The sequence below is a fragment of the Protomyctophum bolini genome, assembly GCF_963924005.1.
Source record: "Protomyctophum bolini genome assembly, chromosome: 2".
In the NCBI taxonomy this organism is placed as follows: Eukaryota; Metazoa; Chordata; class Actinopteri; order Myctophiformes; family Myctophidae; genus Protomyctophum; species Protomyctophum bolini.
In genome coordinates, this window is record NC_137863.1 from 24,279,693 (window position 1) to 24,298,501 (window position 18,809).

The window sequence follows — 18,809 nt, forward strand, 5'->3', positions numbered from 1 at the left end:
TCCCTACATCGAATGCAGATAATAGTCCCTTTAAAATATGGCGGGACACTTTACACAGCCATTTTTTACTTCTGGTTCACGGCCCGTGAAGTCGTGAACTATTCGCCTTCAAGTTCAATATAGAATGAAAAGGCTGTGGCACGGCCGTGTGTGCGTGCTAGCAACGACTGGTGCTCACTTCCCTGCCTGTCTGTGTTGCTTTGGCAGGAGAGCGGCAGGTTTTCAGCTCGGCAGCCTAGTAGTCCAGGCCATGCAAAGGAGAGGGCAGGGCAGAGAGGGAGAGAGAGAGAGGGGCAAAATGAGAGATTATGTTATGGCCCTGCCTGCGTCTCCCAATCTAGGTCACAGAGCATCAGGAGGCAACACGCCTGGCTCATTTAGCCTGTGAGTCACACTGGGCCACAGTGCTGCTGCTGCTCGGAATCTCTCTATTATTCTCTCTATTTCTCTTCTCCTCTCCTCTCCCAGCTCCCATTGCTGCCCCCTCTTATCAGACCCTTGGTTGTTGTATATGTTTTTATGTTATTGTTTCACTTACTGAGTCAAGTCTCTGTCTATTATAGGCTAAATAGACTTGATATATAGATTGTCAATGGGCAATTGGGCATATATACAACAGTAGTTGTGTTATATGCACTCGCATTTATGCACTCACGACAACATGCATGACAACTGAACTTGTCATGCAGTGTGTGTGTGTGTGTGCGTGTGTGTGTGCGTGTGTGCGTGCGTGCGCAGCACTGACAGAAGGAAGCTGCTTTAGCCTACTGTATCTATTTAAAAGCTCATTTACAGTTGCAGAGGAGCTGTGCTGTGATCTCCAGCCAGACACAGATATTAGAGCATGAACGATGTGTTGGTCTGGCCGATTGTGACGTCATCGACCAGTATCTGCAATTATGTGAATAATTTTTCAAGAAATAGCAGATTTTCAAGTTCATTTTTTATTTGTGTTTATGTGTTTACTTTTTAAGTTTATTCTTCTCAAATATAAACTTTAATATTATATTCTATATATAATTGATTAGAAAATCTTCGGTCAAACCCTCCGTAATCCGGTTGCTTTAGGTCCAGGACATCAGTCGGGCTCTAACAGATATGGTTATAGACTAGGAAAAAATAAGGAGCATGGCTTTAGAAATTTAACTGTGGGTGGTATGTAACACCTTGTCTGATTCCAGTTTAGATCACAACACAAACACACATTCACCCTGCAAATGCGACCTGGTCCTATGCTTTCTGTACAAAATATATTGAATTATTATATTGAACACACACACACACACACACACACACACACACTCACACACACAAATAAGCACAAACACTAGACAGTCAGTCAGTCGACTGTCAGTCAGTGGTGGTCTACTGTAACTCTATATACTAACTGTGTCATTATCCAGATCTGACAATCCTGCCAGTTCCTTTTCATGAGTCAAACGTACCTTAATTAAATAACAGAGACAAAGAGAGTTGGGGGAGAGGAGTAGAGCCCAGATGATCCGTTTCAAAGTTGTTTTTACTACATCAGTATTGGGATGCCAAAATATCTGTCAAATCTGTGTCTAGGAGTAGGACTCTCCAGAACCCAACAATCTGACATTGGTTTGGTTTGGCTCTAGTCTGTACTGTACATTGGTTTGGTTTTGCTCTAGTCTGTACTGTACTGTTCGGTCACTGTGTTGTTCCCTTAATTATTTAATTTCACTAAATTGAGTCTGCTGCACCGACGAGATTGTGCAGCTGCAGCAAACGCTTATTTCAGGCTGTCTATTCCCAGTGGTTTTGCTCAACTAACTTAGAAACGCACCCAAGTAGTGTGGTGATAAATCTATGATTTAGGTCAAACTTAAATATAGGCATATCAATTATTTTGTTTTTGAAGTTTCCTGCTCCATTTGTTTTTCCAGAATGTTTCCGTAATGTTTTTTCTTCTTTTTTTCCCCTTTTTCCCATGGTCAGTTTTCACTCTGTTAAGTCTAAATTATTTTAAATTAAGACTCTGTTCACCCAAGCATCCGCTCCATAGACGGCAGTGACGTCAAAGAAACAGAGGGAATATGTTGGATCATATGTAGTCGGTAGCATAAAGGACTTCCTGACAAGGAAAGGACAGGCAGGACGTACGTATATGGCAGTCAGACATCTCAGAGCTACTAAGATCAACCTGTTCACAGCCTGTGTGGAAAGTAGCCTTCTTTATGGTGCTGAAACATGGACAATGAATATGGAGTTTCAGGATCATCTTGACGGAACATACACAAGACTCCTCATGCGTGTCCAGAACCTCTCATGGAGGGACCATCCCACTAAAGCTCAGTTTATGGATTCATACCTCCCATCTTACAGTACGTTTTAACAGCCAGACGAATTTGCCGGAAGTGCCTTATTTGTCTATGGGACCCGGTGACTACCGACGATGGCAGGCGAACATGCAATGGTCGAAAAGTGGGCGGAGCAACGTCGCCTGAAAAGATACAAATAATTCATCTTGGTCTATGGGTCGGACGATGCTCGCCCGCTGTTAAAACGTATGGTTAGTTGTTGTGGCACAAAGAAGACTCTGTTTTGCTGAACACTGCCACAAAGCAAAAGACCAGGTCATTTCGGATATTCTTCTGTGGAGATTACCCTGCCGGCGGCCCATCAAGAGGAACAAGACCACTCACTTTTCCAGATGTTCTTTTCTGAGTAGGGACACCGAATTGACTGTGAATGAACTTGGTGTGGCAATGAGCAACAGAGACCAGTGGATGCAGATTGTGTTGCAGATCTCGAGGACACTCAAATGATGATGCTGATGATGATAGGAAAGTAGAGAGAGACAGACAACACAGGTCTAGGGACTTATTACATGACTTACTATCATGTCCCGCTGAATTACATCATTTTCATCTGGTCTATAATACATGACAGGCTCATGTTAATGAACTTGGAGTATTCACAATCATCTTCCTCTACCAGTATAACAGACTCTGTCTATCCATGGACGGACCCAAGTCAGTCAATCTCCACTCCAGAGTCCATTCCACAGCAAATCCCACATGGAGCTTCTCAGGAAGAGTGATGGGTGTGATACACTACAGTGGCAGCGTTGCTATGGACACCGTACAACTAAACACACCCAACCACCCCCAAGCCTAACCCTTTGTTTATTCTCTGTAAATTCCCAAAAGATTAAAATGCCCATATGTTGTAGTCAAAGCTAACCAAATTAAATGGCCGACTAAGCTGTTAAACCTGCTATGGAAAAACGAAACAAAAAAACAACATAATCATAGATCTTCAATGTTAACATGGCTGACATCCCTTCCTAAACACTGTGTGTAGTTTAGTTTAGTTCAACCTTTTTAATTTCAACAACCCCCAGTGATATGCATTAGACCACACGGACCCCCATTTGATACAGTTGTTTTGCTCTGGGACCAAGTCCTAAAGGGCCCCTGGACCTGATGTTGAGAAACGGTGGGGACAGTACCGGCAGGAAATGGAAAACAATCCGCTTCCTCAGATGTGTGGATGAAGCAAAGATGAGAAAATACTCAGATAGTTTCCCTGTGGACGTACTCTTTTATCACTGATGCCATCCTGTGTTACAGGACCGTTAACAGTTTGTGTTAATTCTGTGAAAAGCTATGGTGGTGAATAACTGAAAAAGAAGGAAATCAAAAGACAACAACAGTTTACAATTTCTTCTTTAATGGGGCATGTTGACTCTAGAACAGTGTCTTGATGCATTCTGCTACTGAAACGTGACACCTTCCTGACACAAGCAGTGCTATCTTTTGGTATTTATTTCGTAGTAGAAAAACTCTCATCGTCTGACAGAAAATGTTCATCGACTATCTTTTTTTCACTGACAAACTAAATACAAACTAAATAAAAACTAACTATGATGATGACTAAACTAATATATGATAAATGGACTAGTGGAGAAGAGATCCAGTAGAACTAAAAAGACAAGTCTGGTTGCACTCTGCTTATGAGCTTGTAAATCGGCTATTTTCAGCGTGCAACCAAGTGTAAAATCAGCCATTACGACGCCACACCGAGGCCTGACAACATTTAGAAAAATATCCTGTGAAATTATTTAGTCAAATAAAATATAGACTAAAACTACAACTTTTGACATGACTCAAATATGAGATGTAAAGACTACAACTAAACTAAATAAAAAAAATCTGTAAAAATGGACTCATTTAAGGCTTATTTCAAGTATGTCAGGTTAAGACAGCGTTTGATTACTGTAGGTTGCAGTCCTGTGATGAGAACATCCATGGCATATTGTTGTTTACATCAATAGCATTGTGCTCGTCACAGCGCTCCGGAGCTCACTCCTTACTTATGAATGGGAGAGTTTTCATCCTTGACAAAGTGTGTGTGTGTGTGTGTGTGTGTGTGTGTGTGTGTGTGTGTGTGTGTGTGTACACTGTGATCCTTGATATCTACTACATCTTCCTTGTGGTTGTTGTTAGAGGAGCTGTGTGTGGATTGTCAAAAATATTGATTTTTCAACATGGATACTAAAATTGATTATGAATATCGATTTCAATACTCCTTTTCCACAGTATACTATCAATACTATGCTCTCATCTCTTAATTAACTTTACTTAATGTTAATTACATAATTTAAGTTACTTTTAAAGGCCCGATCTAAAGATTGAAAACAATTACGTATAAAAGAAAAAGTCTCTTATTATACCAGAGATAAGTTGAGGAGAATCGTACAGCAACAAAAACGACATGCTCACAGCCTATATAAACATATAAAATGTTATGCCCTCAGTCTGTCAAATAATTATACCCTGTGGTATCGAATCTAAATCTAATCAAAGTTAGAAATTCCAGTATCGTATCAACACTAGTGTCTGGACCAGGTTGGTGGCGATGTACAGTAGTTTGCTGATTCAAGGCTCCAGTTCTGCTCTTCCAGTCTCAGCCTGTTCGGTCAACTGACTGCGTTCAGAAAGCATTTCTTTTTGTTGCATTTACCACATGGCAGACACTAGTGCCCTGTGTTTCCTGTTCAGTGTGTGTTTGTTTTAGCTACTCTATTCCACACCCGCCATGAGGTAAGAAGTGACATGGGTGTGTGTGGACTGAAATATGAGTCGGTCTGTTACCTGAGTTGGCTTGGGCACACCCTGCTTGCTATTCCAAAGAGGAGAGCAGTTGGAACAGTTGACTGTATTTTAAGCCCAAGAGGGGCCAGGGGGTGGGCAGAGAGAGGGAGAGAACGCATTCAACATGTCAGCTGGTTCCATGGTGTAATGGTTAGCACTCAGGACTCTGAATCCTGCGATCCGAGTTCAAATCTCGGTGGGACCTTCCTTATTTCAGAAATGGTGTTGATTTTGACAGCAAATTTGCAGTGATGTACCCAGGGGTGGTCCCGGAGGGTGACATGATTGCGTCCATTCTCAATTCAGTGAGTCTAAAGCCGAAACCAAACCAAAGCACAAAACGGTAAACCATACCAATGCAACTTATTGAGTTGCAAGGAGATGCATTGGTGTGGTTGACCCGACCCTTTGGTGTGGTTTGGGCTTATTAAGGATGCAGGATGCAGGCTATTTGCATCACTGTAATTTGTATTTAATTTAATCATAGTCTTTTGAATACAATTTAATTTCATTTCATTTAGTTCGTCTGAAAAGTTTTACTTTAGTTTTAGTCGACAAAATAGTTTTTTTTTTTTTTTGATTTTAGTGATTTTATCAACAATGTATTTTGGCAGGCCTTGAAAGCGTCCTACTCACTGATTTTACACTTGGTTCCATGTCAGTAGGTTCCATGGTGTAATGGTTAGCACTCAGGACTCTGAATCCTGCGATCCGAGTTCAAATCTCGGTGGGACCTTCCTTATTTCAGAAACGGTGTTGATTTTGACAGCAAATTTCATTTAGTTAATCTGAAAAGTTTTAGTTTTACTCGACAAAACAGTAAATACAAGATTTTAGTGATTTTAACAATGTATTTTGGCAGGCTTTGAAAGCGTCATATTTTCAGATTTTACACTTAGTTGCGTGTCAGTAGGTTCCATGGTGTAATGGTTAGCACTCAGGACTCTGAATCCTGCGATCCGAGTTCAAATCTCGGTGGGACCTTCCTTATTTCGGAAACGGTGTTAATTTTGACAGCAAATTTGCAGTGATGTAAATAGGTATTCAATGTACTGGGTCGGAGACCCAGGGGTGGTCCCGGAGGGTGACATGATTGCGTCCTTTCTCAATTTAATGAGTCTAAAGCCCAAACCACACCAAAGGGTCCGGTCGGCACAAAGCGGTTTTTAAGGTATACCATACCAATTCAACTCATTGAGTTGCAAGGAGATGTATTGGTGTGGTTGACCCGACCCTTTGGTGTGGTTTGGGGTTAAGGATGCAGGATGCAGGCTATTTGCAAATGTGTATTTAATTTAGTCAGTCTTTTGAATACAATTTCATTTAGTTTTAGTCATCTGCAGTTTTTTGTTTTACTCTAGTTTTAGTCGACAAAATAGTAAATATAAGATTTTAGTTGACTAAATGTACAGTTGATTTTATCAACAAATTGTATTTTGGCAGGCCTTGATAGCGTCATACTGGCTGATTTTACACTTGGTTGCATGTCAATAGGTTCCATGGTGTAATGGTTAGCACTCAGGACTCCGTGGGACCTTCCTTATTTTGGAAACGGTGTTGATTTTGACGGCAAATTTGTATTGCATTTAGTCATAGTCTTTTGAATACAATTTAATTTAGTCATCTGAATAGTTTTATTTTGGCAGGCCTTGATGGCATCAATACTAGCTGATTTTACACTTGGTTGCATGCTGAAAATAGGCAATCTACAAGCTCACAGGTTGTTGTGGTTAAGGGTTGGATTGGTGGGCACTGGGCTGCATGCATTTTTAGAGTTTGTTTATTTTTACAATCAATCGATTGTGTTTTTGCTTGGATCAGTGGAACTATAACGTAGTTGTAAACTTCCATTTAGAGGCACGTGCAGAGGGGGGGGTGGGCTAGGGGGGACTTGAGCCCCTGCACAAATCAGATTTTTTTATTTCTTTTTCTGTCCACATAAGAGCATGTGGGGTCCAATAAGGCTTATGTGGGGGGCCAATAAGGTCCATTGGCCCTTCAAGATGAACATTTGACAATTATTATTTATAACTATAATTTTAATGTGCGGGCTACCATCAGTCAGTTTTAGTTTCAGACTAATGAGAATGTATTGCTTATTTTACTGTCCAATGATATGAAATGGCACAAGGGAAGGACCCCTGCACACATTTCTGGAGCCCCTGCCCCCTCAGTGCTCTCTGCACGGTCGATTTTTAAAAACGCCTTCTAAGCTTTTCTGAAAACCTTCAAATTCTTATTCAAAAAAGGGAAAAAAGTATGTTGCTATATGACACAGGTGTGTATGTGACACAGAGGGCGCATCCAGCATACAAGTTACACCAGGTATAAATGGGTTAAGTTGCTATTTATCAACATTAAAATGAACGAAGCTTTTAAAGAATAAATGCAATTAGAACCTTTTTCCCTTCCTTTTTATATATTGTTATAACTTATCATTAAAATCTTTGTGTTTTGCCAAATTATTTGGAGGCCCACCAGTGGTCCTTGGCCCACCCAATGTGGATGTGAATTTTAACAGATACAGTATATATTATGCTGTTATGAAACCTCATCCTGATCACAGTGACCTATTTAATTCCATTTAAATTCTGTAAGCAGATGTGTAAGACTGGAGCAGTTCCCACACATAAAGCAGGAAAACCCTGTCACACAACTCAAGATTGAACGCTGGAAAACATGACATCATGCTGCTCTAAAGTGTGTGTGTGTGTGTGTGTGTGTGTGTGTGTGTGTGTGTGTGTGTGTGTGTGTGTGTGTGTGTGTGTGTGTGTGTGTGTGTGTGTGTGTGTGTGTGTGTTTGTGAGAAATGGATGTGTTGTAAGCTAACTCTTGAGACAACATTATGTAATATGCTGGATAATAATTGAGATATTAATGTTTGTAGGGAGGATTGTGTTTAGATGTGTTTGTGTTGAATGTTGATGCAGGGAGTGGGTTATCTTTTGTGAGTGTGCTTGTTGGCTGCTGGTAAGGAATCCCAGTGAGACACACACACACCCACACAGAGGCTGTGTGTACAGTAGGTGGAGTGCCATATGCCATCCTTTTTTCTGAACCATACCCACTACTAATACTTCCATCATTAACTTGATTAAATCCAATGTAGATCCTGGGCTGATATTTAGTAATATCACCGCCAACACCAAATTTACAAATGTAGTTAAAATCTGGCTTGAGATGAGGATCCTCTTGGTGTAATGGTGGACTTTACTGAGACGTACATACAGGCCTGAGGATTCAGCATTAGCCCTACGCTACCTGTTGCTGTCTGGGCTTTGTTCGCAGGTGAGGCGACGAACGAATATCTCTCCACAATTACCAATATCTCTCCACAATTACCATCTGCGCTACACAATTATCAGTATGAACTCTCCTGGACTCCCTGGATCTCCACTCTCTTTTATTCCGCACAGCGGCCAAGCACTGCCAACCTCGCTTCTTCTCTCACTGTGTTTGCCTTGTAGGTTCCCATTGGAAACAATGCCAGAGTGCATTGGACCATGTGCTGTAGTTAGCCTGAACCGTCCCTTTTTGGTTTAGGGTCCTGTCATGCTGTCCTCCATATGGAGGACCAGCTCATATTCTGCAGCGTGATTCCTGAGGACTCCTACCGTTGGAAGTAAAGCGGATTCTTGATTCTCCATGTTGGGCCGATTCATACTCCTTTTTGTAGAGCCGAATAAAAGTCGGTTCGGCTCTGTAGAGCCTACAATGTGACGTCATTTGAGGTTCGGGGGGAGGGTACTGTCCTAAAATCGGCTCTTCGGTGCTACTGAAAATTTCTGACGAGCCGAAATCATTTCGGCACTACAGCGCCGAAACAGTGGTAAAATAGGAGTATGAATCGGCCCTTAGGCTGGGCTTTACAATGCTCCTCAGGCCTACTATGGTCGCTTTGGGCATAAACCTGTATCAACCCTTAGATACCCTTAGTTGACCTGCAGCACGGAACCAGGTGTGTGGTTTTAGTTTGGAGTGTCCTCCTTAGATAGGTTGCCATCCAAGGCTGACCATGGCCATGGCCATAACTGCCATTTTCCTTTTACCCTAGTGTCTTGGGACAGTGTTTGACAGGCTCTAGGGCATGATATCCACACACTGATGGGCTTGTGCAGCTCATGTCTGGGGCCTACTGCGGCTCTGAGATCCCCTACAGTTTAGCCTGGGACCCCAAATTACCCATAAGGAGGCACTGCAGGAATCATGATGGTGGAGGAGGAGAGTCTGTGGACCGGCAGAACGAGACTTATGCCCTTGGCTCCTGTTTTCACCCCTCTCGAAGAAGGCTATCTGGCAGCTGCAAGCAGAAGCAGCATGTGCACAGTATGCAGCATGCACTACCTACACCACCACAATGCTACTGCACATACACATCACACACTCCCTGTGTGCAAGCACACTCACACACAAGTGTGCTTAGTCAGCACAAATCAGCAATATGACGTGTCGTATTGTATCAGAGGTCATCTAGGGGGAAATTTTGCACAAGCTAGGATTCTCTTAATTAGACTGCCTGTGACTGTGCACTGTGTTTCAGTAATCATCTCCACACCTTTAGATAGTGGAATGGAATGAAAGTGATTGTTTCCTGTGAGATGGGAATATTTGGAATCCCCTCTCACTCTCTGTCTGTCTTGCACGACAGCTATTTTCTCTATTTTAGGATGTATATAATTAAACGTGAAGACAGGTGTTTCCACGTGCTTTCATTCGTTTGAAAGCAGTTGAGTGAGATGAAGATGATGCAGAGAGTCGTTTGAAAGCAGTTGAGTGAGATGAAGATGATGCAGAGAGGAAGAAATGGAACCAGAGTAGAGAGGTAGCTGGCTAATTGAAATGGAACCAGAGTAGAGAGGTAGCTGGCTAAATGGAACCAGAGTAGAGAGGTAGCTGGCTAATGGAACCAGAGTGGAGAGGTAGCTGGCTAAATGGAACCAGAGTAGAGAGGTAGGTGGTTAATGGAACCAGAGTAGAGAGGTAGCTGGCTAAATGGAACCAGAGTAGAGAGGTAGGTGGTTAATGGAACCAGAGTAGAGAGGTAGCTGGCTAATGGAACCAGAGTAGAGAGGTATCTGCGGCTAATTGAAGAAATGGAACCAGAGTAGAGAGGTAGCTGGCTAATTGAAGAAATGGAACCAGAGTAGAGACGTAGCTGCCTAATGGAACCAGAGTAGAGAGGTAGCTGGCTAATTTAATAAATGGAACCAGAGTAGAGAAGTAGTTGGCTAATGGAACCAGAGTAGAGAGGTAGCTGGCTAATGGAACCAGAGTAGAGAGGTAGCTGGCTAATGGAACCAGAGTAGAGAGGTAGCTGGCTAATGGAACCAGAGTAGAGAGGTAGCTGGCTAATGGAACCAGAGTAGAGAGGTAGCTGGCTAATGGGACCAGAGTAGAGAGGTAGCTGGCTAATGGGACCAGAGTAGAGAGGTAGCTGCGGCTAATTGCTATTCAGAGCGCGGGCCTGTGGGGCAGAAAGAGGGAGCAGTCTCTCACTGCAATTCAAATAATCCTGGGCTAAACAAGTGCTCTGTATGTGGAGCTGGGAGGGGGAATGAAGATGAAGTACAGGGTACGCACAAGGGGAAGCTTTGATGTCTCTTTCCCCTAGAATGTAAAAAGAATAAAATCAAGCCCCAACACTCCAGGCTGAATGCAGATGTCCTCCTCACCACCACATCGAATGCAGTCAATAAATGCCGGGATTGTTCTCGCTGGCTGCTAAGGCCTCGTTGAAAAAGTCTACCACTCGACACTGACATTGATCGCTGGTCCATTAAGCGTTGCCTTTCCACAGTGTGGAGGGCTATGGACAGTGCAAGAGGTCTGTAAAAAAAAAAGGGTTTGCTACGGAGGCCTTCCACATGCATGGGAGAGCTATGGATTAGCAGACCTAGGCCTCCTATGCCCAGCTTTCCGGGTTTGTGTAGTAAACGTATACATTGAAGACAAAAGTGAAGATGGAAAAGTGAGAACGCAAATTGTGATTGGGTGGGATGTGTGCCATTGGAGCATCGCATAACGATTGTGACACGGGGGACACCCGTTCTATTTGGTAGAGAGATGTCAGACATTGGGCAATACTCGAGAGTTACAATACTGCGACGCCCGTGGCTGTATGATAATAAGAGGATTGGCTGATTTTGGCTTTTTGACTCAAAGGCTTTCAGCTTTCAGGAAAGAATCGGGAATACACCAGACCAGGAAGACATATTTGCATATTATAACCGCATCTGGGTGTCTATTCTCTAGACCCCTATATGATATGATGTATGATGATTTGATATGATTTGAAGACACAAAATAAGACTGACTATCGAGTATATATGCTTCCTGTCGGCCCGATTGACTGATAACACCTTTGGGGGTTTTATCAGGCCAGGACTTTGAAATTTGATTCTGTATGAGTTTTAGCTTGCCCATAATGGCTCTCAGTAATTTACCCAGGTTGTTATTAATGAGAACTGGTTCGAGAACTGGTTCGATCTCACTGACATTGTATTGTTATATTAAACAATATTCAACTTTATTTGTACACATTTTGAAAACAGTCAACATGCTGTGTGATTTATTTTTTGTATCCTCATTCAGACTCCAGACTCTCGCCACAAATACGGTATTTACACAATCATCATTCATATCCAGTCTGCTCCATTAAATGGATGGGAACCCCTTTTGGTGTTTTAAGCATTATGTTATACTTTAGCTATTGAAAAATAGCAGATACAAGCTTGTAGATCTGCTATTTTTGAAAAATGATGAAAATGTGGCGCAAATCTTTGAATATATATTCTTATACGTTTTTTAACTCAAATCTTTGCTTCTGGGGGGTCCCTGGAACAACCTATTTTCAGATGGGAGTCCGCAGCCAAATACAGATAATTCTGGGGTCCTTGACATGAAAAAGGTTGAGCACCACTAGAAACATAGGTTTATCAGAAAACTGATTTAGAAGCCTTTTTGTAGAATCGTCCTCTGGTCTAAATGGGTTAAAGTCTTCTCTTGGCTCCTCCTGTCTCTTTGTGTTTGATACGGAATGCGGATCAGACTTATAGACTGTGTACTTTTTCACGTACCATCTCAGCTGCTGGGACTGGGAGTGGGGTGTTCATTCTTTGGTATCCACTGGTGAAGCCAGGCGCTGATGATGCAAGGACTTAGCAATGGCTGTCTACAGGCAAACATAAATCTGAAATCACCCAGATGGAATAGTGTTTACTTAGCAATTCATCTAATTCCACACGGACGGACCCCTCCCCCATCCCCATCTCCATCTTTTGCTCTCTCTCTCTCTCTCTCTCTCTCTCTGCAGTGAAGCTTGCTGTTCACATGAGCTAAAAATAAGTCATGTGAGTATGCTGGGCCAACTGTACCGTTCATGCATTACTTATGGAAGTGTTTGCTTTTTCTTTCATTTTTCCTCCTGAAAACGAGTGAGTCGACAGTCGGGCCCAGAGTGTGCTGCTGGACTTTAGTTATCAGGCTCACTGCACCTATAGCGTGCCGTCAATATACTCTAATTTAGGTGGTATACTGTGTGTTGCACAATCAGCAGCATACTGCATGCGTTGTTTGCTCAGTAACAGCTGTTCAATTTCCCACTTCACCTATTGGAGATGTGAAGCTGTGTATTTGGATGCTGCTAAAATTAAATGAATCATTTGGGGTTGTACGGTTTGTGTAGTCTTTGTGTGCATAGTGATAGCTGCGCGTATTGTCCTTATGTGCACAATAGTTTATCATCTATCGTTAAGCCTAACTAAACCTTTCTTGGTACAAGTATGACCGGCCTGTCTGTCAAACAAAAATCATACCTGTGTGAACTGAGTGGTGCAACTCCCCTCTCTCTCTCTCTCCCCCCTCCCCGCTCTCTCTCTCTCATTATCAGGCAACAGTGCAGCACTCTCTCTCTCTCTCTGTTTCTGGCACAACAGCGCCCCTACTGGTACTCATAGTCATACTGATGCTCATAGTCACATAGGTGAACTACCACATAGGTAGGTTAACGTCACATAGGTGAACAAACACGGACATTGCTTGGAGTGGTTGCACCACTCAAAAAATAGTTACCGTACACCTGAGTTACACTTGAAAAAACACAACACAAGCATCAGTTCTTTTTGGCAAGCAAAATGGGTGGGTGTACAACAAAGTAAATAAATGACCCATAATCACAGGGAAATCCTCCTCTGTTCTCTAGTCTAGTGTAACGGGGAAAGACTCACCTTGTTCTGTCGCTGTATTTAAGCTGCCTAATTTGCTGTCTAATATTTTTTTTCCTGAGAGCTATATGGCACAGTGACACAGAGGACACTCCCGAGTAAGCCAGTCACCTCTTCTTCCCAAGTATTCAGGGCATGGCCGCCCAGCCCGTCATTTGGAATGCATGGCCGATTGGAGTGGGCAGGCAGAAGGCACTTTCTTGGGTTTTCAGCAATACCGCCAAGTGTGAACGGAAGTCGATCAGATGAGTGGTTCGTGAGATATGTGTGCACCTGAACAGAGTGGGCACTGGGCAGGTTCTGGAGAATCAATGGTCAGATCGACTTTACACTCGACACACATACACACACACACACACACACACACACACACATGTAGTCACAGTCTGTCCGACACATACAGAACAGACACGCAATGACGTGCGTGTGTGTGTGTGTGTGTGTGTGTGTGTGTGTGTGTGTGTGTGTGTGTGTGTGTGACTCTGTGTGTGTGAGAGATAAGGAGCATATGTGTGTGTGTGTGTGTGTGAGATAAGGAGCATATGTTTGTGTGTGTGTGTGTGTGTGTGTGTGTGTGTGTGTGACTGTGTGTGTCATACTGTAACTGTGATCACAGGGAAGCTGGCAGAAAGCTGTGATGCTTCAGGACCAGATTCACATGCACATCCACCCCAGTAGGGCTGAAGGGGAATGTGGGGTGTGCGTGCGGAGCAGGCGCAGCACACGCACACATGCCAACGTTGTCCCTCTTTTGTCCTCCCTAGCCTCCCTGGTCACCTCTATCACTTTCCTCTGCTCTTATCTCACTTCATCTTTTGTCCCCCTCCTAATTCTTGTCTTGTCTTCATCGTCCCTCCCTTTCTGTTTTCCCTTGGCATGTGTCTAAAACATCCCACCCTGCTCTGGCTTCTGTGCCGTTCCTAATTTAGACTAGAGACCATATATGGAAAATCTTATGTCACGATTATTGAGGCTCAAATAATTGTGATTAACGACGAGATTACCACGATAATCAAAAACTCTTAAATTGCCACATTTGTTAAGCACCTGTACCCCAGCATCCATATTATGGGGGAAAGTTGGGGAACATTAGGCAAAATTAGCAGATCTACAAGCTCACAATGTGTCGCGTTCCATTGCGTTGTGTGCTTGTAAATCTGCTATTTTTGACGAAGAGATTTGGTATTGATGGGAAAGTACAGAGCCACTAACCAGGCTTTTATTTCTGTGAAAAATGAAAGCCTGGGGAAACACATTGGAAAATCACTTCCTTCCAAAGTAGTCAACCCCAGTACTTGAGTCTAGAAGTATAGATACTCCTAGTATATATTACACAACTTGAACTACAGGTGAAAATGTATCAGTACTTTTTTTTTTAATACTTGGTGTCTTTCATTGATTGATTGATTGACTGACTGACAGTTTGCAGAAAACACAGGAAAGTACAGTTCACTAAGGTCTGCTAAGATGATTCAATTTAAACCCCAGAAAGCCTATAGCTTGTTTCCATTGCGGTCCTTCATACTCAATTCATCGCAAAAGTGAGTTCCCTGACCGGGAATCGAACCCGGGCCGCGGCGGTGAGAGCGCCGAATCCTAACCACTAGACCACCAGGGAGTCTTCTAATAGCACCACTGAACTGTCAACTAAAATGTCATGATCGTGACATCTCTACACCTCCAGCCCTCCCATGTGCTCTCACTGAAATCTTGTACTGTGATCCTCTCCAGCACTGTCCTCCATATGCCTAGTCTCACGTTGCCAGACTGTTGCCTCTCGCAATTTTGAAATGCTTCCGTCATACAGTCTGGAGCAACGGAAGCTCTATCATGAGTAAAATATAAAGCGGATGTGAAGCCTCCTCCCCACATTGTTTTGTCTTTACAGTCACACGAATGTATCCTAATTTAAATGGAAAACATCTAAGCATATACTGTATAGCTTGTTGCTTAGCAGAAATGGAAATAAAAACATTCAATGTAAAGGTATTTTTGAGGGTCAGGTTTAATGTTTGTTTTTAGTTAAACAAAGCCATTGGCAATGGACAGAGTTTAATGTTTGTTTAGTTGCTATTACACAAACATTAAATGCCATTAACAGTAGTTTAATGTTTGTTTGGTCTGTGTTTGTTTTACATCAACATTACATCACCTAATCATAGCAACATGAGTTAGACTTTAATTTATTAGCGCCCCTCACTTCACACAGGTGTGATTTTTAAATATATTTTCTGTGAAATGGCAGCTTCCTTACTCGGATTTCGGGAGGTGTAGTTCCAGACTATATAGCTTTCGGAGATTGTGGAATAGTTGTCTGGCTAGTGGCTACGCGAGACTACCATATGACTAACTCTTCATCTGACTGACACTCTTCCTCTCTCACTCTTTCAATTCAATTCAAAGGGCTTTATTGGCATCAGTGGCATGAGAAATCATACGTCTACATTGCCAAAGCAAAAAGTGGAACAATGCGATCAAAACAAAATGCATGTTCTCTCTCTCTCTCTCTCTCTCTCTCTCTCTCTCTCTCACACACTCTCTCACACTCTCTCAATCTCTCACCTCCCCCGTCTCTCTCTCTCTGTGTTTGAACTTTAGCAGGTGGCCAACACCAGGGAGTTTTATACCACATTGAGGTTGTTGGATCTTAGAGTGGGTGTACACGTCCAGAAGTGTCTTGTTTTATAAACATTACAGTAGGGCATGGCAAATTGGCAATAGGCTTAGCCTATACCAAGTTCTACATCTAAATAGATTTTAATTAACAAATTCCTACACTGCTTGTTTGCCCTGTTATGAATTGACAATGGTTCATAGGACTTCCGAGTCCCGACATTTACATTTTAATAAGAGAAGCAGAGCAGAAAAATTATGATATTGGAATTATTTCCACTGTATCGTTGGACAGTGTAGGGCAGCAGATCATCATACTATTATAGGCTATTGTCTCTTGAACGTCTTCTGGTGTTTGAGGCTCTGGGTATGTTCATAACTATCATCGATGCTACTTAGATCTGTTTTAACAAAGTAATGTAAAGTGTAGCCTGCACACTGTGTTGGCATTTGTATTGTTCCTCGGCAGAGAGCATAGAGATAATATTCTTTCTGTCGCTTTGATGGCCCAGCTAAATATTCTCTCTATGAACTGAAATGTATGATAGTAGCCTACTTTATTGCGAACGCAGTGAGCACTTACTTACTATGAGACCTAGCAGATCATGTCTGTCTGTCTGTGTGTGTGTCTGTCCCACTTTTGTGCCCATATATGGAGCTGAGTGATTTGTTTGTGATTGATGCAACACACTCCATATTTGGACGTATAGCTGCTTTGGGGACTCCTTATATGGCTATGGCTGAGTCATGGTGACATGAGTGTGATGGCATGGTCCAAGATCTGCGTTCGCTTCCCGCGTTTGCGCGTCTTACTCGTAATTGTACATGGTGTGGGCACATCTCTCTATTTCTGAGCTGATACATGTAGGGCAGGCTATAATGCATGCGTATACACTACAGTACCCTGAAACCCTCACCCCCAAAATTACTGTAGGGCTCCCCCAAAAGATACGTTGTAATTCAAACACTGTTTTATAGCTGTAGGGAAACACAATTTACCCAGTTCATCTCCTTGTTAATTTGTCATCCAGTGTAGAATCTGTAGATTGTTGAATTGTGTGATTGAGGAAGTTTAAAGAAGATATGAATATTTGAGACATAAAATTACACTGTCAGCTCTTTTATGTCATACTGTATATATTTTGCCATTCACAAGGCTTAGCTCCAGGATGTATACGATCGATGTGTACAGTAGCCTACTATGAACTGTTCAGTAACTCATCAATGTGTACAGTACTATGAACCGTTCAGTAACTGTGTACAGTAGCCTACTATGAACCGTTCAGTACCTGCACGTTTATTGTCACTTGCTCTTTACTTGGGCATCCGAGGGACTTTGTGGTTTGGCTACATTGTCAGATTTCTGTGAGAAATGGGGGTTGGAGGTACATTTTTCAACAAGACACAAGAGAAGTGAAATTTGAGTATCAGTCAGTCATAATAGAATGGGAGTGAAGGAAACTTTTCATGTTAAAATAGACAAAATATTGCAAACATTTTCTCCCAGCCAAATATCTACCAGCTCTTAATTCACTGGAGTGGAGGGTGTTGTATTTTTGTGTACATAAATTGAACATAAATTGAAATTATCATCTCAATGCTACAAGGGTGCATTTTGCTGTTGGATATGGGCATGAAATACCACAGTGGTACTAGTGCTGCTCCTAGAAGAGTTTTACAATATTGAATGTTGTCTTGCCTTTATTGTACATTTAAGTGACCTGGCTCTTATCGTTCACAGGTGACATTACACAGAAGGGTTATGAGAAGAAACGGATTAAACTGTTGGTTCCATACGTCATCCATCCTCCAGGTAAATGAGCCTCAGTGCCTCTCTGGTTTATCCATCACCTTTTCTTTTTTAAATTACATTGTACTGTTTATAAACAAGGATATTATACCCAATCCATGTGTGCCATATTAAATCAGGCTTACTTTTATATTCAAAGTAAAAATCAGCTATTTAAAAGGTTGTAATGTTTGCTCACTGGTGCCCCTCAGTGGTATGTTAGCTCTTTACTCCACAGTACAGTCGCCTTGTGTAAAATTTCACAGAAATGGAGACATTTCACAGAAATAGAGAAATAACTTCACCACATTTATTCTTCCAATGATTGGCTTTTATCACCAAAACAACCAGAACAGTATGATGAGATTGGACATGTGGTGTTCATTCTTCCTGATGCCCTACATATAATATCCACTTCAAGCACATTATTCTATATCAATGACTTATTTTTGATAAATCGAGTAATCGATTAATATATATACTGTATATACCCCTTGTCAGACTTTCAACGTGGCATCCCTATTTTGGGAATGTCGTTATAGGCGAACATTTTCAAACATTTCCTTTTTTCGCATGTAGTGTAGTGGCTGTTTGTTGCTGTGTACCACTACTGTGTGTACAACACTGTGTGTGATGTGTGTATTTGACAGTGGAGCCGCCGGCGCCGCCCCCTCAGATTGAACAGCCGTCACCTGGTCCTAGTTCCTCCTCGTCCAGCCATGCCCCTCCCCCCTCTGGCTCCTCCTCCTCCAGTCTTGCCCCTCCCCCCTCCGGCTCCTCGCGGTACCGCGACCGCCGCTCCCGGAGGCCACACCGTACCGGAACCAGGGATGACCGCTACAGATCAGGTGAGGTGGATTTTTTGGCTGTGATTGTTCCCACATCATTAATGAATTAAATCATTAATCATGGGGGACAGATTTTGCGAGAACGTACTGTATTTTTGCAGTGAGCTTTTCTGTGTTGCTGTGCAATTAGCCCACAGTAAATACTGTATGTTGACCTGATGGCCCAGTGTGTTTTCATGCTGCTGACCAATCACATGAACTCTGGCGTCCAAAA

General features: G+C 42.5%; 1 protein-coding gene across 1 annotated transcript in view; it reads left to right on the forward strand.

The window, feature by feature from the left end:
* Positions 1–18,809, forward strand: part of dip2bb (disco-interacting protein 2 homolog Bb) — a 55,435-nt gene that overhangs the window by 5,108 nt on the left and 31,518 nt on the right. The window contains exons 2-3 of the mRNA XM_080793102.1: positions 17,700–17,771; positions 18,398–18,595. Of these exons, the coding sequence (XP_080649228.1) occupies positions 17,700–17,771; positions 18,398–18,595 (270 nt within the window). The remainder of the gene's footprint in view (positions 1–17,699; positions 17,772–18,397; positions 18,596–18,809) is intronic.